Genomic DNA, 24482 nt, shown 5'->3' with positions numbered 1-24482 from the left:
GAGAATGATGCTTTATGAAGGAACCACAATATAAGATGCAGTGGGACATATTAGTAGAGAAAAAGAACTCTAATTCTACAAGAGGCACATGGAATGTGAGATCAAGATCCAGGAAGCCTGGGAACTTATTCTTCTCCTTTATTTGCTAGCTGTATGATTATGAATGTCACTTAACTTTAAAAAGGCCTTACTTGCTTTATCTATAAAATAGAGGTAAAAAGACTTTACTTGCCATTAAGCAGGGGGATCCCCCCAATTCTCTCCTGAGGTTACTTTCAGCTCTATGATTTATAATTGCATTTCTATAAAAGTTTCTATGCTGCCTAAGGAAGAATGGCTTGGAATAAGTTAATATAGATAAATTTTGATTTGTGACAGATTACATATTAATCTTTAGTTTTTCTATCTGAAAAAAAAATGGGATTATCCTATGCTTCTCAAAGGAGGAAAAACTTGGCACTATTGGTATAAAACAAACAAAAAAAAACCCTCAAAATGCTTCTTAAGACATAGGTTTTAGTATCTGTCAAGAATGTAATTGTCAACATTGAAAGTACACTAAGAATTGAGAGCAATTCACAAAACAATTGATTACCTACCACATATTTAAGACACTACTGTAGATACAAGAATACAAATATTAAAAAAAAAACACTTTTCCTGCCATCAAGGAACGATCTATTGGGGAGATTTGACAGATATACATATAAATGCAGTGTATTTATATAGAGTAAGATAGAAGGACAAAGTAGAAACCTAAATTACAGTAGGAAAACAAGAAGAAATTTACTTTTGGTTAGTAAGACTTGGGAGGGTTTCATTAAAAAAAAAAAAAAAAAAAAGATGATCTGAATTAAATTTTGAAGGAAGAGAAAAATTTTAACAGATGAAGATTAGGAAGGAATATATTTCAGGAGCAGTGAGCAACCTACGTGATTTTTCAGGAAGAACAACATATTATCTTAGGATGGTGTTTTTTTGTTTTTGTTATCAGAGGAAGGAAACAACATAGCACATAGAGTTAAAATGATTTTTCAAGTTCCAGTGAAAAATCTGGACTTTACCTTTGTTTCTGCTGCATGGGTTGTTGTCTCATAGCCATATATTGCATGTCCTCTTGTAGTCGATTAAGAGGGGAGTCCGGCTTGACACGAATCCCATAGTAATGGTATTTGGAGTTCCCTCTTCATCAAGAAAAACAACAGACAATGAAAGTATAAGTATCAGTAAAATATCTAGTATCAGTAAATATAAAATTAGGTTTATTCAATATCCATTTAATTTAAGACACTACAAAATTAATTCTAAGTATTAAAAGCATATAAATTGCACATACACAAAATGACTGGTCATGTGGGGAGAGCTCAACTGAAATGAAAAAAGCATTTAAGCACCTACTATTATCTCATACTAAATATAGCCGACATATTAGGCACTGTATAAAAACAGTGGGGGAAAAACTCCCACAATACAGTACCAATCATCATGGAACTTATTTTATTGTATGGGGTGGGGGGCTGTCAGGTGATAATATATATGAAGATAAATAAATACAAAATACAAAATAAAATGAAATAAATTTGGCAGAGAAAAGCACCAACAACCAGAAGTCTGTCCAGGGTAGATACTAAACTAGAGGAAGACCTCTATATCACTGAGCACAAATCATATAAAATGAAAGATAGATACCTAACGGGTATAATCTTTCTTGGTATATTTAATACAGATAAATTCACAGATATACCAAAGTACCTATATCTATATAAAATATATGCACATATAATATATGATAATGAATATCAGTTATTTTAGTGGGAAATTGGTTTTAGTAAAAATGATGTAATATAGAATAAGTGATTTTTCATTGAAAAAGAAAGACTAGTGGGGCAGAATTACCTATGGGTCCTACAATAAAAATTACAGCTCTTGTTTTATCATCTTGGACAAGTACTTAACATTTCTATTTCTTATTTACTTTATGAGAAGGAGTGTGGCAAGAGAATAAATACACTGATTTCAAACTTACAAGAATGCTGTATGTTAACTCAGTTAATTAAAAATTTTAATATAAAGGATTTTGTAGACATTAAGAAGAAATTATTTCATCCCTGTTGATTTTCAAGCATATTTTGTTAGTCACTGTTTTTAAATTAATGCATATCTGTTTTGCAGGCTAAATCAGATGTAGCACAACAGACACACATGGGGAAATTTCTCTGTGAAAATGGCAAATTTCCACATGGGACAAATGATTTCACAATGTCTTCATTTTCATAAAAAAGCCTGTGTTTGGTGACAAATTTTTGCTCTGAATAGAATTTGTGAATATTTTCAAAAATAACAGTTCTAAACATATAAATTCTTGCAATGAGAAAATAGTAGTTTCTAGTAGGTCTAAATTCAGTAAGACATTAGAACATTTCCCATTTTTTCCTCTTCCACTTAAAGAATAAAATCTGAAGAGAATTTGTGCTAGATTACTTCTAAGTTTAGTGTAATGACTACATCCTTGCAAAATCCTTAAAATAAGGATATCATACAGATCTATTAATTGGTAAAAAAAAAAAAAATATATGATTGTATCTGAGTCTCTTTGAGTAGCCAGCCACCCAATTATGAAGCAGTCCTGAAGCTTATCAAAATAGGTCTTCTTTTAAAGATAAATTCTAATTAGAATCTATTTTGGTGTTTTTAGCCTTGCAAAAAAGTGACAAGTCAGTTCTATAAATTACATCAATAGTCTTTTATTCTACAAAGTAAAGAGCAGTGAGGAAGTTGTTGTAGGGATGGAGTAACATTTCTCTCATGTGACCTCTTCCCGTTTGTTTGGTTTATTTTTGGCTCCATTATATAATTAACAAGATGGCACACTCTGCTCTATGGATGGCCTCACAAAAATTCACAAAGGATCCAAGAGACAGGGTAAACTAATATCAGTTAGGCAAAAATGTTCTGAAAACACTTAATGTTTTGATTCTATTTAGAATCAATAGTTTTATTATGTATATTTGCTTTTTTTCTGGTTTCTACTAATTAGTAGGTGTGGTTTTATTTATTTATTTTTGAAGGGGAAATTTTTATGCTTTATGGATTTTTCTGCTGTTTGGTAGAAAATTAATATCTTGGCTCACTTTGGCTCATGATAATTGGCTCATGATGTTGGTCAGATTGAATCTTGGTTTAAGTCTGTTTTGGGAGGAGATTGAGTCTTTCTTGTAGTAGAAACATTCAACAATATCTGAAACTGATCAGCTATCATTATAATCAGCATAGGGTTAACATTTCCATTTGTGAATAAGTTCTTATTCTTAGCCTAGATTTTATTCCCTTCCCTCATTTTAAATATTAATTTTTCAAAAGGTATAGGGTAAACTCTTGGTGCATTTTGATTGTAAAAATGATAGCAGGAACCACTTGGAAAGTAAAGTCACCAAAATACAGTAGAAATATACTCTAGTCATTCTACTTCCCAAACTCAAGCCTTGTCTCTTTTCTCTTTTTCAGATAATTTCGAGAGTAAATATAAAACTTTGAAAGTATAGCATCTATTGAAATCTCTTCCAGGGAACAACATACAAGAAAAAACTTAAGCAAGCATGAATTGTGCAAAGCCAATGTTTGTTAAAGTATTTAAACTTATGTGGCAGTGGACTTCCTGCAAGTCATGCTTGCTCAGGTGTTTTATTCTAAAATTACTCATAATCATTCTTTTTGTGGCTCTGGACAAGGGATGAGACAGAAAACTATGAAAGCTGTGAACCTTAAACTCAGTTTGATTAAATTAATCATATGCAAAGTCAGTGGCTTAAAATTTTCTAAATCTTTCATATTCCATGGATTCCTCACTAGAATTTAATTAGTAGCCAAGAAACCAGTTGAATTAAATATCATGTTGGCTGATGCTTAGATCTACAAACATTTGGTATTCTGGTTTTGCTTAGGATTAACAATTTTAGAAGATATTTGATTTTGATCTGGTTTCAAAGATATAATAGTTGCTGAAGAACTGAATTTGTTGTTATATAAATGCTTTCTATGTAGGTAAAATTAAATAGAATGGGTAATTTTCATACATGTATTATGTATATAGACATGCATCTATTTACATATATATACACATATGAATTTTGTTTGTATGTGTGAACATATATACACACAAAGTATATCATTCATAGCAATCTAAAAGGATCATTCTCATAATAAATTTATAATGAGGTCACTGAAGGTTGTTATTTGACTAAACACACTGAAGATGTTTACTAGAATGCTATGGTACTATGAATCACAACTAATTAAAACTAAACTGCACTTGCTAAAATAATTAAAAATACAATTTCTTCATGAAGCTCTGCTTTGCTTCTTTATATGAGATTCCTAATCAATAAAATGTAGCTGTCCAAATTTAATCCTTATAAATGCTATATGGTGTGAGAGGCAGGAGATAGATTTGAAGTTGGAGGACTGAGGTTCCATCCTGGCTCTGTGCCCTCTGTGACCTCATGAAAGTTGCTTCCTCTCTTATCTGTAAAATTAAGGGGTAGTCTAGATGACCCTTGAGGTCCCTTCTACCACCAAATCTATGATCCTATAAACAATGAAAACATCTATTCCTGAATTCCTGAATTTATTGCAATGCCTCAATTATTTGAATATATATATATCTTACAACTAATTATATTAAAAAACCTAGAATGGAGAGAAATAAAATTGATTGGTTTTAACTAAATGCATAGAAGAAGACAGACCATTAAGAGTTGGAATGGCCTATGCATATCATTTAGTCTAATATTCTTATTTTATTAATAAAGGAAATAAATCCCAGAAGAGGGGAAGAAGGGAGACTTGTTATACAAATAGATCATGGCAGGCCTGGGATTCAAACTCATATTTTCTAACTCCTAATCCAAAGTAATTTCCTCTACATACTGAGTGCCTCGTTCATTTTGTCACATCATGTTTGCTCAAAATATCAATTATACATTTCCAATGAAGTAAAAAAATTTGTAACAACTGTTCCAAAATTTCATACTAAAATTATTAAAGTTTCCAAAGCAGTGGAATTTTTATTTTCCCATTTCTCAATAAAAAAGAAAAAGAACATGGTAAAACAATAGGCTTTTAAAAACCCAATTCCTACATCTCTGCAAAAAAAAAAAAATATACATTTTTCTATGTCCACAAAAGATTTGTTGTTGATTTATCCTCTCTAGAAACTGAGCCAAATTAAATAAGCACTTCATTTTTTTTTTGTAGGAAAGTGGACAACAAACTTTTTCATATGGCTATTTTAATATAATTTTGTATGAGGCAAAAGATAGACTCTTTCTATTTAATTTTGCTGAGCATAATCATTAACATTTTATAAAGGTACATGATACAGTCTTTAAGATATCACCTACAAATTGTGTGCTAAATTGTTGATCTATCACTCGTTCTTTGGCTTGGTAATTATTTCACCCCTTTTCATTACTGTGTAATGCGGAAATCAGCTGGTTCAATTCTGAATCAGTACAACTTTCTTTAGCAGAAGAGACACTTCTACCTTCCTGGTCCAGGAATTTTCCACATGGGTGATTTTTGGGACAAATACTTATCTTTTGGATTTGATTGTCTCAAATGAATGTCTCTCTCTGGCCTTGTCTAATCTGTGTCCTTGTATTCTCTTCACATACAGACACACTTTTACATACTTTCACTGCAATAATTTTTGAAAATCCATGATCTTTTTTTTCAGTACTGACCTAGTTCCCAATCTCCTGGTTCGTAGCCCCATGAAAATTGACCTTATGAGTTTTCCAAAGGAGGCAGCATTGACTGGGTCCAGTTTGTGTTCCTGACAGTGTCGTAGGTAATGGTTGTAAAGGGTACTTCTAGGGAGGCTCACACCTTCTGCTGTTTCATAATTGTCCAACAGCCACTGGAGCTATTATAAGTAAGACAGAGTAAACAAAAAGAAACAGCATAATTTACCAAAATATCTACAAGCCACTAAAAGCATCAGAGTGTCACTTCACACACACAAGAAAGTATTTAGAAGCTCTCCGGAAAGCCTTACAATATGATAAGTATCACTATTTAAGTGAATTTAGAAGCTTAATATACTATGGGATTGAAAATGCTTGGAAATGTCTGTTAAATAACAGAAGTCATAATACCTGTGACCTCCAACAATGCCTATCTCTTCAAATATTCAAAAGTATGGAGTGACATACTGTCTGTTGGTTTGGAGACGAACAGTTATTTCCTTTGGGGAATTTATATAATCATAATAACTATAAATATATTTTATACCATCATGAAACAGAAAAAAAATGTTCTCCAAACTGAGGGCATGACATATAACACATCTTTATTGTTGGTTTGTTATGATACATCAACAGTAAGCTATATTGCATGAGCCCTTATATTAAGGTTATATTAATTTTATAGGGTTCCTAATCTACTTGTTTCAAATTACCATAAGATAGCATAATATTAGCATCATCTGCTATGAAAAAAATTCTAGGGTAGTAAAGGAAGAAACTCAGTCATTTCTTGCCATGAGGGAAGAAACTCAGTATCTCATGTTAAAGAACATTATAACACGGACAATTATTTATTTATTCATTTGCCTGTTTATCTCTGTATCTATTTGTATGGGGAAATTTGTAGTAGTTAAAAGTAGTTATTGCATGTTAAATTCTTTAATTTTTTGGAAACAACGGTTTATTAGATTCATCTCAAAATTTTCTGTCTCCAAGGAGTATTTTCACAGTGCCATAGGAGGAAGATGATTCGCTGAAACGACTATGCTCAAGAGCAATTTAAGTCTTATTAATAGCCCTGAGGTTATGTTTTCTTCTGCCAGAACATGTAGGAAGAAATAAAAGAAGTTCTAAGGTACACAATTCTAGTTTCTGAGATCCTACTAAGGATTATAGTTGTAAAATAGGTAGAATTATTTATTATTAATCACCCATTTAACAGATGGGCAAATTGAAACAGAGTGTGAGTAGCCCAAAGTCACCAAAAAAAATTAATACTAAAGTTTTGATCAAAATCCAGATCTGCTGATTTCTATTCCCTTACTTTTTCTACCACAACATGCCAGGAATGCAGCTCTTGGTATATTGTTCCCCAATTCAATAATTTAAAATGTATGTCTATGGTTAATCTATACTTTTCCATGAGAAAATATAGAATTTGTGAAGCTTCTCCTAAGTTGAAACCTAAATAGGAAAGCCAAGGAGAAGTTGTTAAAGTTGTCACAATTTACACTAACTCTCTAAGCAATTCCCCATCCAAAACTGACATTTTCAGGGATTTATGATTAGAATTGGAATGTGAATTTAAATTTGAAATTTAATAGGGTGCCACTTGCAGACTTTTAAAAAGAAAACATTCAGTAATTTTTTTTTCAGGTTTCCTGCATACGATAAAAATTTTAGATGATTGCTTGAATGCCATTTTATAAGGCTGATGCATATGATATATTAAAATACACACATTATGTGCAAAAAATACACACATGACAAGGCTTAGGTTTTACATGAAATAAACAAAGACAATTCAGAAAAAGGTTAGGCAAGATTGATTATTAGATAGTGGTGATAGCTAAATTTTGCAAAGGTGTTCATTGTGTAAGTGCTTTCAGCTATAGTATCTAATTTGATCATTTCAAACTCCTATGAGAAAAGGACAAAAATTGTGATTCCTATTTTTTAGATAAGGAAACTTTGTTATTCTTTGTCTTTGGTTCTAGCAGAGGACCATGACAGCAAGAAGGTGATACCATGACATGCAAATGTATTGGATTTAAGGGAGGGAGGGCTGTGCAAGGTCATTTGCCTTACTTTCTCCTCCAGAACTATCTGGGTCCAATGGCCACATATAGATGAAGATAACTAGAGCCCTGGATGAAATGGGAGACCTTGGCCTTTTTAAGCTAAAGTCTTCAAGAGGTCTCAGTTTGACTGAGGCCATACCCATTCAGCAAGTAAGGCTAGCTATCAATTGAAAGATAAAGAATCTCCTCTTCCACTTCATCCAAAAAAATCTGAATAAATGAATTAATGAAACTAAGGTTCACACAGCTAGTTAGCAGCAAGACGAGGATTATAATTCTTGTTTTCTAATGATAAGTTTGGTGTTCTTTACAATGTAGGAAAGTGCTATGGAGGAGATTAATCATGACCACATTTCAGGTAACTAGCACATTACATCAAAGTGGCAAAATCTGAATGTAAAAATGATCCTAACAGCTTCTAGCTACACATCATATAATACTGACAAAAACTCACATTTAGGAGTCATAGGATCACAAATTTATAGCTAGGAGGGACATTGCAGTTCATCTAGTACAACCCCTACATTTTAAAAATGTAGAAACTGAGTCCAAACAGTAGTCAAATGATTTGATCAATGATTACTTAGATAGTTAATAGTAACTGGTAGAGTTGGGATTTTAGTCCAATTCTTCTGATTCCAAATTCAGAGTTCCGTTCTCTATGAGACCTCCTCAATAAAAAAACTGGGTTATTTACAAAGTCCAAAAAATTGTTCTTTTCTTATAATTAATAAACAGATAAAAATAAGTATTTGCCAACTTAGCAAATATTATCCTAATGCTACATTTAATCTCTTCAGTAGACTCAGAAATGTTTATATAATCTTTTCATAAATATTTAGGACTTTACAACTATGTAAGAGAAAGGAAAATTTTGCTATTTTGAATTTTATTATTATTATTACAGGTGCTACTAACAGCTTGAATTACTCATAAAAATGCCTTACTTGTGTCACTTCTAATTGTTTTCCCCAAGGCATTCTAATGCTTTCCTAAATGCTATCTGATTGATTCTCTTATAATGAACAGAAACAATTGGTATTCATTCATCTTTTAAATGACAACAGCAAGAATGTTATCTGAAGTTCAAATTAGTTATCTCTTTATTGGTTTTTGTTTTTGAAATAAAAAATATTACTTACATGACTGAACCTGAATCGACTTATCTTAAGTTTTATTTTGTTCCAATTTGTCTCAGAAGTCATCTATATAGTTAAATTGGGCTACTTCTATAAGGCTCAGAAAACTATAATGATCAAAACTTAATCTTTTTTCAATCTGACTACATATGTAAACACAGTTGAGTTGCTTGCCTTTTTGTTAGTATTATTCAAATAACAACAGAAGGCATATTTGCTATATGGATAACGATTCATAATAGAATAAAAATTGGGCAGAGAGGAAAAATATTTGACAATGCAAATGCATGAAACTTTTTAAAAAGTTAAAGTCCTATTCAACTTAGCAGTGGCAATGTGAGACATACACAAAATCAGTAAAGGAAAAGGGAAGTTTGATTCAGGAGATTATACGATCTATTTTCCATACAAATTAAAAAATGTTTTTAAGGGTAGCCTTAAGAAATATAATCTCAACAGAAAAGGGTAAAAAATGTCAAGAATTCTCAGCAAACTTACTGGGAATAGCTGAGGAAAAAATCCTAAAGTTACATATGGGAAATCTAAAGTTGGAAGTTTAAATTTTAAAAGGAACTAGAAAAAGTTTAATTGATATAACTGACTTTACAATCACAACTGTGCAAATAATGTTTAGGATATTTGAAAGAAATTATGCAAAATATTTGTAATACTAAAAGAAAATAACCTGCTTAATCAAAAACAAAGATACATTTTTCCTATAAAGTTCTTTAATTTTGTATATCTTCTGTAGGAATCTAATTAGTTGACATGAAGATAAACTCCTAAAATTTCTTATGAGCCAATTTCTTATGAACATTTCTTTTTAATTTTTAAATAAATCATCTGAGGAAATTTTATGAGAATTACAAGTAAATTTTATAAAATATTTGATTCACTAATAATACTGCAAAGATACTGAGTTAGGATAGAAACAGAAATTTTATTCCATGAAAGCAGATAACCAATCTTTGCTACCTCATGCTCAACTTTAAAATATCTTAGACTTAAAAGGATATATCTGTATAAATAAAGCAGAGAACACTATCCAAATAATTCATAACTAAAACAAGCTTTAAATGGAAAGATTCGCATAATAATTAGCTATTGGGAGTCAATTGGGGGCCAATTCACATTAGCCATGGCCATGAAAGAATTGCCACCAAGTTGAATATGTAATTATTGATTGGGCTTTTTTAGTCATAGAAATAATCATTCCCACAAACAGATTGGATCAGCTGTGTGTTAAAGGGGAGGTGGTAAAGGGAAGAAATGAGTATTTGGCCAAAAAAAAAACTATTGATCATTGTAATTGCATTATTTTCTGATATAGATTATAATATTCATAAAATACATATATGTATTTTAAATACATAATACATAAATAGCTAGAATATCAAGGGATTGTTTTAAGTCATAATCAAGAAAGTTGAATCTGTTATGCTAATAAAAACAATTTCAAAGATACTTAAGACGTATACTTGAGCTTTCTAGATCTATTATTCTAAAAGTAATTTTTACTTTACATGGAAGATAGGCATAAAATGATCGTAACAGGTTAGACCTGTAAAGACCTTGAAGTCCAATTTCTCATTTTACATATGAGAAAACTGAATCACAGAGAGTGGCTAAGGTCACATAGCTAGTAAGTAGCAGAGTAAGGATTTGAATCCAAGTCATCTCCTTCCAAACCCACATCTTTTCATCTTGCCTTTTTATTTTGTTGGAAATTATATTTTAGTTCTTTAGGTTTTTTTCCCTTAAAAAAAAACAACTAAGTCTCTCTGGTTATAAAATTTTACAAATGTCTTTTAAATCAGTTACTTATAAGCGTGACTTAAAAGCCCATAAAATATACCATGGGAACTTTTAACCTTTAGCTTGGTTTATAAAAACCTGATTATTCTGCTAATGAACAGACATAAGTATATCTTAGGGTGGAAACCAAGATGATTATATCTTGCAACCTTTGCATTTAATCTGTATTAATCAGAAAGGTGAAATTTTCCTATTTTTCCCAAAGGGAAATACTTATTGACAAATTAAAAAAAATGCATTTCCCAATTAGCTTCTAAGAGTAACATTTGGGATTTTTTTTCCAGATGGATTATAACCTATTAGGACTCATTTTCAGTGCACTTTACTAATGATATGCATTTTGACAAACCTTATTTCAGTCATAACTTATATTTACAATGTTGGCATAGCAAAGTCAAGGAGAAACATAAAATGAAGATTTTTGCTTTAGGCTGGATATATTTCAATGACAAAAGGCATGAGATGATTATTTCCTGAATTACAAATAAGAAAGAAAATAAATGCCCCTAAGGTTTTTTATAATTTAAATGAAATTTTAAAATATCTACAATTCAAAAATAATTAATTCAAATTATGACAAATTTTAACCATTTTCAAATATGCATTTAATAATTTATAGATAGATACATCGGTAAAAAAATCATTATTTACAAAGCTGAATCATTTGCAACTAACAAATATAAAGAAAAAATATAAAGAAAAAACAAAACAATAAAACTGCCTTTATATTTTAAAAAATGCTATTTAGGCAGATTGCAAATCTCTTAGCCATATGATCTTTGTAGCTAAAAAATGAGAAAGTAAATTAGGAGTGAAATAAAAATCCATTAAAATAATGAAACCATTTGAAGGTCAGGACTTTTTTTTAAACGCCAAGCAATAAGACAGTATCCCAGGAATCTATGAGAAAGGTAGCTAAGAGTTAAAAGGATTTTTAAAATCAGTAAGATCTTTTAATAATAAATTATACTTGTAATGGACTTACATTTTAAAAACAAAAAGCTGATTGAATCAAAAAACTATATATGTAGTAAATGGGTAAGAGTCTGTATGATCATATATTAATCCTTTTAGTCATATAGAATACAAGGAAGCATTATACTTGAAGGAACTTGGCTCTAAAAGAGATATATTATTGTTATGAAAGAATATAAAAGAGGTTGGATGGATGACTTTGTTAAATAGATAGCCTATGTTAAAATATGTGTCTCTCTCCTACCCATAATACCTCCCCCGATTCTATTTCTTACATATTAAAGACTACAGAGAGCAACAAAATATAGTATTCCTTAACAGTATCTCAGATTAGCATTTAACATTACTTTTAACATTTTAACTTTTAACATTAACAACCAGGTACTGTGTACACTTTGCACAGGATAAGTTAGCCTGGTTTTAGACATGGTTTCATTTTACACTAACATTTTATCATAGCATTATGAAATAACACTATTCAAGGGCTTCATTTCAAAGCACATGCCAAAGTAGGGATAAAGGTGGTTAACTGCTTGTTCTATTCTCATAGTATATAAAAGAAATAGAGATTAAAAAAAAGTGATCAGGGAACTAATAAAATTCTAGTGTAATGAAGAGGGAGGGTTATTCTTTTATTTAGGCAGATTATAATCCATTTTATCTAGGTCATGGGTTTTTAACCTGGGGTCTGCAAATTTAAATTTTTTGGGGGATAACAATATTTCAATATGGTTGGTTCACTTTGTAATCCAATATACCTTATTTTGTGCATTTATAAACATTCTGAGACAGGATCAATAGATTTTCACCAGACAAGGAGATCTACAACATAAAAAAAGTCAAGGACTCTTCATTTAGTTCTTTCTTTCTAAGCAGTCTTCCAAAGTACATTTCCTCATATGAAATTAAAAATACAGATGGTCCTTCATTCATAGTTTACAAATGATCCTGTCCCCTCCCTTTGTTAATCAGAGTCCTTTCTATAATAGGGATTTTTAATGTAGAGTCCAAAGATCCCAATAGGTTTTGTGGATAGATTTCAGGGAGTCCATCAACTTGGATGGGAAAAAAAATACATCTTTATTTCACTAACCTTTGGTTTCTTTTGTAATTTGATATATTTTATGCATTTAAAAACATTATTCTGAAAAGGGTTCATAGGTGTTGCCTGACTGCTGAAGGGATAATTAACACTGCTTTGGTGGTGCTTTCCTCCACTGAAGAGAATTCCTGATAATGCTGTCCTAACTTGTATATTCCCACTTCCAGCTGCTGGAATCCAAGATTATGATTTGTCAATGTAATTATTCACATTATTAGAGCTGATATGGGATAGAAGACAGGAATTCCTTCTTGTGGCTAGCATTATGATTGAGAGATATTCATTGTTATTCTAACATGGCCCACATTAGTTACAATAGTAAAACTGTAAAGAGGTATTGGGAATTTGATTTTAATACTGTAGTTTAGCAACCCTATATATTATAAATGATAATTTGCAATATTTTAGGAACCTAAGCCACTATTTATAAGGATTGTTTAGATAGGAAATGTGTTCTATATCCAAACAAAGAATTCACAAAATTATGGAACACATTCTATTCTTAAATTGGGGATTGTATTTGAATCATTACTCCTTCAATTATCATATATGGGGCACATTTTGCTTGATTTAAAAAAAAAACTTGAGTATTAATGTACTTTATTATGAGCTGATTTAGAGTTGTGCTTTTGCTTAAAAAAATCTTCAAATACCAAAAAATAAAGTTGTAACATTTTCAGATAATCACAACATATAAAAATTCTAAATTTTTTGAAATTGATTTTAAGGTATCTCACTTTAGTGGTTATGCCTATAATTCAGGTGGAAAACTATGAAGATTATTGATATCCAGGTGACAAAGGGCTGATTCATAATTGTTGTGGTAAAGTTATTGATTCAAAGGATGATTTAAAAAATATATAGTCACCAGCATGTTAAGTAAAAAAAATTCAAAATCAAATCTATCATTTCCTATATTGGTAGAGAAAAAAATACACAAAGATGAATCAAAATGTGTCAATGATTTTAATTAGAAAGTTTAATTTCATGGATTTCTATAAATATAGGTTTAATCTTCAAAAGGAGGTGGGCTGGCCAGGATGTTTCATGTGTTGAGTGGTAAGAATTGTTCAACCTGCGTGTGGGACTGACATCCACAAAATATCAGGAAATAAAGAGGGATGGTTATTTGGGATAAGAATATGTGAGGAAAAGTGAGATCTGCACCAGGTGATGAAGTAGCTACACAAATAATTAAGATCACAGACTAAAAAGGAGCAAACAATGGACACAGCGTAATGGTTCTATAAACTAAGAATGTTTCCAGACAGCTAGGTGGTCCTTGTACAAGTTCTACTTGATTTCTAATTGTTAAATGTATCATAGAATTTAATTGGTGTTTTGGCTGAACGAAAAATTTTAGAGAAAAAAATTAAAAACCATTAATTTTACTAAGTAAATTTTATTTTCATCAGCTTTGGCTCCTATGACATTAAGATGAGTAGATACTTAATCTCTAAGATTACTATTAACTTTATGACCTACCATCTAATCTATTTCCTGAGAAACAATCTCTTATTCTCATGTGGAAAACAGCCTAGGAAACAAAATAATAGAAAAGAGAACTGAATTTTAACCCTGGAAGACCTCAAGGAATACCTGGATTTGAATTGAAGCTTGGTTGCATCTTACCTGTGTGAACTTGGCCATGTCACTTGAAATCATAAGATCATAGATCTAGAGTTGGAAGGAACCTGAGAGGACATTTAGCCCAATCCCCTAATTTTACAGATAAAGAAATTGAGATGAAAGGAGAGTAAAAACCTTCTGTCCAAAGACACACATGTAGTGTTAGGGTATAGATTTAAACCTGATTCCTCTAGCCAGAGTCAGTGATCTTTTTTTATTGTCTCAGTGTCCCATATAGAAAAAGAGGGCACTGGAACACATAACTTCCACGGTTCTTTCCTAATTCATACTATAATCCTATTAAGACTGACTTTTTGTCCCTATAGTCATAGATAAGGTGACAGGGAGGACACTTTTTTATGAAAAATGATTAATTGGGAGAACTAATAATACCTCGGCTAGATAGAACAGTTTTCCTAAATGAAAATCTTTTAGTCAAAAGAATTGAGTTCACCACCTACTTTACAAATTCAGTAAACCTAAATTTATACTATATATCTTTCTAAACATGATAAAGCATACCAGTAAGATAATTTCCTGACCTTCAAAAAGTAAATGGTTTTCGAAATCTTTTTACTAGAAATTTTCCACTCAATTGAAAACCAATTAAGTTTACCAAGTCTATAATTTCCTTAGCAGTTGAGTATCACTTGGAATCTGTACAAAGGACCAATTCAAATTTCTTAAATATATTTAAAATTAAGAGTATCATCAAACTCCAAGGGGCAAAAAAATAAGATTTTATTCTTACAAAGTTGAGAAGATCCTGAAGATCACTAATTTAATAGAGTTACTTCTATGAGGAAACTTGGTCTGAGAGCATCTATGTATTTAACTGATCCACACTGCTACACTAAATCTTCCTGACAAATCAGCTCTGTTTCTAAAGAACTCTACTTTAGGTATGGCTAGAAGTAAATTTATGGAATTTGAGGATATCTTAAGTATGAATTAAGAGAGAAAAAAATTATCAGTGCATTTGCATGTATTTATAACCATTGTTTTCCATGCACTAAGAAAGCCTCTGGCACTGAAAAACAGTATGAATGATTTTTCAACACTAGGTAATAAACATTCTGAAGACACAGAGTGAGAAACATTTGTCTGCTGTTTATGCTGCTTCATTCACACCTTCATTAACATTAATTATTTCTTCATGCATTCTACAAGAGAAAATGTCAAAAACAACATATTTGAAAATTTAAACAAACCAACAATTAAAAACATACAAATATGTTTTTATACCTACATTATTGTTTACTAAAACTCCCATATGAAAAAGATGATAAAACAGAATTCAAATTTAAACATATGCAATATCACATATATAAAATAACCAAATAAAAATAAAATCTGAATGGATTTTACTGTGGGACAAAGAGCCTAATCATTTGCAGAGTTAAAAGTTAAGAGAATTTTGATTCTCATGTCCCTATAAAATTTTTTCCCCACAAGGACAATGAAAACCCCACAAATTTTACATTGCAGTATTTAATGCTTATCTTCCAGCCTGCTATTGTTTTGCAAATTTCCCTTACCATAACAATACTACCTCTATAACAATACAGATTTCAACAAAAACACAAGAACAATCGTAATATACAGAATGACATTTTTCATCTAAATTCCCACAAAAAGACACTAAACATACATTACCAACATCTTAGGATAACCTCAAAGAAAGAGGAGCCATGGAATAAATACTATCATATCCCCTCCATGTTTATGTTACTCATTCACCAAATTAAGTATTTCTTCTAAATTACAGTTATCATCCACACCTCCTAGCCCGTTTATTATGAACCTTTGCCCCATTCACCTTAAGACAACTTAAAAACTTTTATCTAAATAGAAATATATCAGAACAAATGAAGAGAATTACTATAGTTTTGCAATATTAATTCACATTTTCTGGAATAATTTGTTTTCTTTTATCTTCAGTTCATAGAAAGAATCTTAATCTCATCTTAATGGATGTTCCCATACAAACCACTATAACTTCTGCATATGAAATAAAGTTATAACTTTCATAAAATGAAACTGTACTAAACTGAATTATTGAAATCATCAAATCCACACAAAGGAGGTTGCAATGATTTCTTTCTTTCCTTCCTTTCCCTTTTGTTCCTTTCCTTTCCCTTTTTTTCCTTTCCTTTCTTTTTTCCTTTTCTCACTTCCTTTCCTTTCTTTTCCTCTTTCCTTTTTTTTTCCTTTGCTTTCTCCTTTTCTTTCCCATGCAAACATCCTAAATAATTTTAATTCTGAATTTAGGATATTTTGGTATTAAATAATCAAAGGGGAGAACTTGCTTTCCTAAAAATGTATTGCTATAAATTTAAGAGAATGTTCATTTAACATAAACTTTTCCATTCATGTTAAGAAATTTTATTTAATCTATTCAAAAAACACCTCCTAAAAGTATTTTAAAGCACACAAAATATTATAAAAATCTGAATATAAGTTAATAAAATTTCACATAAAATCATGAATTTAATTTATAAAATATGTCTCAGTTCTTTCCACACTTACCAGGGTCACCAGCTACACTGTGGTTGATAACAATTAACGCTAATGACTTGAAAGCACATAGTTTTCATTCTGTTTTCTCAGCTACAATTCAAAATAAGGCACTCTTATACTCTCTTAACTTTCTTCTTTTCTTTATCTTTCTTCCTTCTTTTTTTAGGGACCAGTTTCAATTCTTTACAGGTCCTCTAGAACTTTGAGGCCACACAAATGTAATCAAATGCCTGACAGCACCTTAAGAGCATCTCTATACCACTTAAAATATTTTGTTGTTAGTTTTACTATTAAGTTGCTTTAAAAATTGAATCATTATTTATATATGCAAGTAAAACAAAATAGTGTCTACTTATACCACAAACTGAAGTAGGTTTATATGTTTCCTCCATGGTAAATCAACATAAAAAAAAAAAAGATTTTCAAATTCCCTACTAGCTAGTTTTACAAATAATGGTAAAGTTGCTAAGTTTAAAATGTGTTAAGTTTTTATCCAAAAAGTTTTATCAAAACCTAATTGAGAGACTCAAAGGCCTCTACTTTTGAGATACTTTGCTAAGCCAAGAATGATGTAAAGATTGTAAGTGGCTGAGAAAGGAAGGTTAAGAAGCAAAATAAATAAAACAAGCATTTAGAGGCAAGCTAAACATGCAGAACAAGCAAAGAGATTAGTTTACATGAAGAAGAGGCAACTTACATGGCTGTTGAGAAGAGAGCTTCTGTGAGTGGACAGACCGTCAGACTTTTGCAGCGTCTCAATCGCCATTTCAATCTGATAATAGATGTCATTAAAAAAAGGGCTCAAGACAAGATAGTAATAAAAGGCTGACCAGAGAAATTTTGATAGGTTTGTTCAAGTTCAATTTTTGCTTCAAAGTTGGCTAATGAATAGATTTCACTTATAAAAAAAATTATTTTTCCTCCTCCCTCCACCCTTCCCCCACTCCTAGTGTGAGCCCCCTCACAAAAGGGAACTACTGTGAACATTCTCTAATTACAATCAGAACATAGTCCTGAGAACTCCAGCAGATTTTTCCAAGGTTATGAGAAAACATTCTTGACTTTCACAATTCAAAGACACAGATGTGAAACAGAAACTACTCTCTCTCTCTGTATCCTCCCACCAAGAGAGTATTCAATATTTGTTCTTTTCTGCCATGAAAGAAAAATGTTACTGCAGATCCTGCATTTAATGTATTATAGTATTTTAATGCTAATGTGCAAAGAAATCTTTGCAAATATTCAAAAAGATACTCCACCTACCCCGCTTTTGTTTTTTGCCTTGCCTGCAAACTGAAGTTTTATATAGGTCCTTCCAAAATGTCATTAGCATGAACTAATATGTTATAATTGTATCATGTCTTATCCTATGGAGCCATATGTATTTCATCTTATCATGGGGTGATGGTGACAAAGAGACATCAGAAATGACAGTAGAAATGAGATATAAAAGAAAAACAATTTAGAGCCAACAGAGACAGGGCAATCACAGATACTGCCTTACCATTTGAACTTATTGCAGCATTAGCAAGAAATCAATTTCTCATATAATAGGTAAGAATAAATATGACTTTTTATCTTTTACCTAATGGAATTCTTGAGTGATTTCCACCTACTTACTGTATACTGTTTAAGTATAACCAGTTACAGAAAAAGCTGGGTGAAGTAACAAAAATTTAGGCCATGTAATTAAGAAGGAAAAACCCAATTTCATCCTTGTAACAATCTGATCAAATTTAAGGCTGGAATCAGGAAGACATGGATTTAAGTTCTGTCCCTGATGCATACTATCTATGTGACTATTAGTATTATTACTTAAACTTTCAGGGACATATGCTGTGCTGAAAACAATTAATTACAGAGGGCTGCTAATAAGCAGATTTGGAGGAGTTCTCAAAAGTCCTATGTTACTGATGAAATCACAGGTCTGCCCCTAAACTCCCCATGATGAATAGGTATAACAAATACTTTATTGGTAATCTGTATAAATGAGATTAAATTATAAAATTCATTTGAACATACACTGAAAACTACAAAATGCTGTAAAATATATGCTATTATAATACTTTAAAAGTAATTCTGAAAAAAATGAAACATTTTGAAATTCTAATAATTTCTTGTGAAAATTTCTTGTGTGTATAATGGCAAATAATAGCACAATATTAAGGTTTTGTTTTTTCTTTAAAAATGTCAGGGTAAGCATCCAAGGGTTCCCTCATAGCATTTATATTCCCTTTACTAACAAACTGTACCAATTCTTTTAATATTACAACACAATATTGATGTACAAGAAAAAAGGAGATTGCCTACTTCCAATATACAATGATGTAGATAACTTTTTTTTCTGTGATCAGTCAATACTAGAAGAGATTTTGCTTTAAAAGCCTCAAGTTAGGGGAAACTTGCTAAGCCAAGGTTTCCTCACAACTCTGTAATTATGGTAGACAGAACAAGCTTTATTTTATAAAATTAATAAACTTAGACTGAGAAAGGATATTTATTTGCATACAGTTTATACAACTAGTAAATCTTGAAGTTGGCATTCAAAATTAAGTCTCTTGATTTCAAATCTAGCTGTGATTTCTACTGCTCCATGCTTCAGTAACTATTTCCATTGCTACATAAAGAATGATTCTTGGTTCCACTGATCTCATACTAGAGTCTACTTTTATAAAGATAAATAAAAGAAGCCCAATGGTTTATGCATGGTACATTAACCAAAAGGGAAAAAAAAAACCTAAATCCTGTTTTTGAAATGTAGTAATTTTATCCCCATTTCTCAAAAACTTGTTCTTAAAATCATTTATCAACTATTTCAAACATAAAATAAAAGCATGCTTTACAACCATTTGCATGAATTTCAACACATGAAGTGTTTATTACAATTCAATTGTCCAACTTGTATCCATTTGAGTTTTTTTGGTCTATTCATCTCATATCCATTCCTATATTCCCTTCCCTGCCTTCATAGTCACAATCAATATGTCCTCTGATCTGGTTCTGTATTTTTCAATTCACATTATTCCATGTATGGATCTTCCCAAATTTCTTTATATACCTCATGCTTATTATCATTACATGCTTCCATTACAGTGAGAGGCCAAAATTTATTATTTCCCATTTGTCCCAGTTGAGATGCTTCTAATTTTTTCTCTAAAATTAATGTTGTTGCTGCTAAACATTTTTGAACAGAAACTTCTTTCCTTTTGGATAATACTCTCTCTGGATATTTCCAACAATGATAATACTGCTGGGTCAAGATGAATGACTTTTTGGGTAACTTATAGTATGTTGTCAGCATGCTCTCTAAACAGATATAGCCAATCAGCAATTCTAGAAACAATGTATGAGATTTGGCATCCTCCCCCTCCTACCTAGGAAGTTGATAATGAAAGCAATCAACATCTATGACACGTCCTTGCTGAGTAGGGGAGGGGAGTAAATCTACACTTACCTAAATCTTGGAACCCAATCACCAGTGTGCTGAGTAGAAGATTATGTAGATGATATCTTTCTCCTATTCAACTTACTCCCTCATTCCCATTAATTTTAGCTTTTTGTTCCTTTCTGTGTCTCTACTCTCACTGTATCTTCCCCTCCCACTGTATCCTATTAACAGCCTGTCCTATTAGATCTCTTTCTCTGTAACTTCTTCCAGCTCCTTATAATCATAGAAAATTGGGTCTTCTTAGAAGAGACTGAAACCCTGCCCAAGCTCTCCCATATAGAATTGTTTTTTCTCTCCTGCCCCAGGAAGAGGAAAAGACCTACTTCTTATTTCTTCCTGCTATTTCTAGACTCTCCCACTGTCACCATTGCATATTTTCTTCCACTTGGACTTGTCAACCAATCCAGATTCTAGGAAAAGTTATCTACTTCCACTCAGGTCATTTCCACTTTCTTTATGCATTCAGTACCTGGCTCACACTCTCTTACTCTCTACCTTAATACCCCAATATGCATGTTGAAGTCCCTTCAAACACACCAGTCTCTAAGTTCAACAATCTCCTCAACTCTCATGTGATCTGTACCTTCATTCTGCCTCAATGAATCATAAGAATAGTCATGCTCTTGACCTCATTATCATGTGTTCCATTTTTATTACAAAAAACTCTGAAATTCTTTTATCTGACCATAACTTCCTATGCTTTTATTTCTCTTCATATCTTATCCCTTATAAACCTATTCTCCATTTCACCCATTCATTCTTCACTTTCCCTTCATCCCTTCCCTTCTTCCCCTGCTCATCTACCCTAAGGCTTTATTTACTTCCTTTTAAATTTTGATGCCCAGTGCAATTTTCTGCTAACTTATGTATCCCTGAATACTTGTTTTATAAATATTTATTCTTTCCCAAACTTCAGTCCTTATTTCCCTATCCTCTGCCTTTTCTACTCCTACTCACATAGTTTTTTTTTTCTACTCCTACTCACATAGTTCCTACTCGCACAGTTTTTGAGGATCATTTATCCCTAAAAAATGGGCCCTGAACAAAATTATTTCATCCAAACTCAATGGGCCACTCATTGCTTTACAACCATACAAACCCCATCCTTCCCAGCATCAATTCCAAATCTCTCCTTTTCTCTAAAAGCCACCTATGTTACCTTTTCCAGTAGAGGACTTCACTTCATAATTTATCAAGAAAATGGAGGTTTTACTTGTCTGCCAAAGGCTCTTCTTAAATTTTGTATCTCAAATTCCCTTAATATCTTTCCTGACTCTTTTCTTCTTAGTTCCAGTCATATACAAGAGATAGTCTTTCTATTTGCAGTTTACACATGTTTCACAAAGTTATCAAACTGACATTCCTAAAGTACAGATCTTGCCATATTATTGCCCAGCTCAAGAAGCTTCAGTGTCCCCCTATACCCTCTAGGGTATACCACAAATGCCTCTGAGCATTTAAAGTACTTTGTAATCTCAATGCAGTCCCTTTCCAAATTATTTCCAAGTTAATCTCCCTAGAGTTCCAGGCAGCAGCTATATTACATATAGGGCTGGATTTGGATTTAGAAAGATCCAACCTGAAGGACTTTATTGTGTGAATCTGGGTCTAAGTCACTTTCACCTCTTATAAGCTTAGTTTTCTCATCTTCAGAATGGGGATAGTAATAACCTACCTCCCAAGGTTTTTGTGAGAATTAAATAAGATGTATTTTTGTACATTGTAATGTGCTTTGGGGACATTACATACTATATAACATACTGTATTATGCTACATATTATATATGTATGTATATGTAACTATACTATGGTATAGTTACTATAGTATATACTATATACTATATAACATACTATATAAATATTAACAAATACTAGCTATTATTATCTATGTTCTAGTTAAATCTACCTATTTACTTTCCTTCCAGATATAAAATTCCAACTATAGTTTTGCATAGTTAGACTTTTGTGTCTGGAATGCTCTAATTCCTTACCACTACCCCCAAATCCCTACCTACCTTCAAGGAGTTACCAGATGCTATCTCCTATAGTCATTCTTTCTTCACCTTCCCATTTGTTAATGTTCTCTGACTCTTTCCCCACCACAAAACAAAATATCTTATATTTACTCTGAATGTATTTTGCAAGACTTCAAAGCCTTTCATATATTGGCAGTAGTCCTAATAAAATGTTTGACTCTTCAGTATATATAACAAGCAATGTTCTCACATCAGAGTTAATGGAATAAGTTGCTGAAAAGCATTGATAACAATTGTATTCTCATAGAAAGCTTCTTATGTTAAAAAAAATCATAAGTTCAGCCCTATATTTTATATATATTTAATCTATGTACATACTGTCCTTTATTTCTTCTCACCTAAAGTAAGTTGCTTGAGGACAGGGATTATTATTATTATTATTATCACCTTCACATTCCTGGTACCTAGCACAATATTATGCATGTATAATTCATTTTTCCATATTCCTACTAGTATTGAATTTTGTAATTTTAATTAACTTTTGCCATTGTCATGCTTAACAAGTGGTACTTGAAAGTTATTTTAATTTACATCATCAGTGAAGTTGAACTTTTAAAAAACTTATTTTAAAATAACTTTGCACCTCCTCTTCTGAAGATTATTCATATATAGAGAGATCTCTCTCTCTCTCTCTCTCTATATATATATATATACACTTACATATTTATTTATTTATATATTTAGCCATTTGGAATTAAGTCATAGGATCATAGAGAAGAGAGAGAGCTTAGAAGCTCAGAAAGGCCAGTGATTTTTTCAGTGCCTCAAGCATTGGAGGGTTGCAGATGAAGAAACTTTCACCCAGGGAAGATGAATGACTCAAAGTGACACAGGGAGTGTCTGAGGTCAGACAGATACTATATTCCTCTGACACAAAGAGTTAAGTCTTTTTCCATTGTATCATAGCATTGCCCATGTTTAAATTTATTATATTGTCCATCAATATATTTGTAATGCTATTTTCATTTCATTAATTTTTGTTGTATAGAATTTTTAATTTTAATATAATTGAATCCATTGATCTTACTCCAAATAACAGAAGAAAAAATGGATTTCTCCTTTTACAAGTAAGACAAATATTCCATTCTATATTATCTTTCCTATTAGAATTGTTATTTTTTTTAAAGTAAGGAACTGTTATCTTTCTTTTTCAAACCACTTTTCTAACAAACTTCTTCAACTATATCTTATTAAAGAATGATTCCTTTCCCTAGTTTTATTCTCTAAAGGCTAATTGGATACTAATCTTTTATATGCATTTGACTCACTATCTAGACTTTTCCTAATTTTTCTCCTTTGATCTATTTTTTTTCTGGTACAGTAGAAGTAAATGAATAGAATTCTAGATTACTGGAGCAGAGAGGAACTTTAGACTCCTCTATTTCATTATCTTAAGTGACTTACCCAATATCATGTAACTAGTGATTAGCAGGAGAGGCAAGACTAAAATCCAGGTCCCTGCATTCCAGACCCATCATTCTTTATAGTATATTACACTCCTCTTCAGTTTTGATCATTACCAATTTACTATACTAAACTGAGACTCAGTTTAATTGTGTTAAATATTATGAGGGACAGGAGGATACCCAAGAAATATTAATGACATGTACCCTTCCCTCCATTAATCTCTGTACCCCAGAATCCTTCTGGGATATCCCCGATTGTTATTAATAATCTCTTCCCTCCTTAAATACCCTAGTATTTACTTATCAAGTATATGCTGCATTCTCCTAGTACAATGTTAACTTTTTTGGGATAAGACTTTTGTTATTATCTTAATATTCACAGAATGACAGAACCTTGTGCACGATAGACATTCAGTAAATTCTTAATGAATTGAATAATAGAAATATTATTCCCATTCCTCAAAGAGCTTACCATCTAGAAAAATATATAAGATATAAATAATAGTAGGTAGTAGTGTAATAATAGCAGGTGACAAATGGCACACCAAATAATTACTGAGTATAAGAACTGGAAGACACTTTCAGATT

At 31.5% G+C, this 24482-nt stretch overlaps 1 protein-coding gene across 8 annotated transcripts in view; it reads right to left on the bottom strand.

Annotated features, from left to right (window-relative positions):
* Positions 1 to 24482, bottom strand: part of RFX3 (regulatory factor X3) — a 314889-nt gene that overhangs the window by 76122 nt on the left and 214285 nt on the right. For 7 of the 8 annotated variants that reach the window (XR_004233321.1, XM_023497908.2, XM_031962220.1 and 4 more), the window contains 3 exons: positions 17703 to 17777; positions 5742 to 5923; positions 1065 to 1184 (listed from right to left, as the gene is read on the bottom strand). Coding sequence is in view for 7 of the 8 variants with exons in the window: in XM_023497908.2 (XP_023353676.1) it covers positions 1065 to 1184; positions 5742 to 5923; positions 17703 to 17777 (377 nt within the window). In the remaining variant the exon portion in view is untranslated. The remainder of the gene's footprint in view (positions 1 to 1064; positions 1185 to 5741; positions 5924 to 17702; positions 17778 to 24482) is intronic. The other variant, XM_031962230.1, reaches the window with a different exon arrangement.

Source organism: Sarcophilus harrisii, chromosome 1 (assembly GCF_902635505.1).
Source record: "Sarcophilus harrisii chromosome 1, mSarHar1.11, whole genome shotgun sequence".
NCBI lineage: Eukaryota > Metazoa > Chordata > Mammalia > Dasyuromorphia > Dasyuridae > Sarcophilus > Sarcophilus harrisii.
This window is presented reverse-complemented; position numbering and strand designations above follow the sequence as displayed.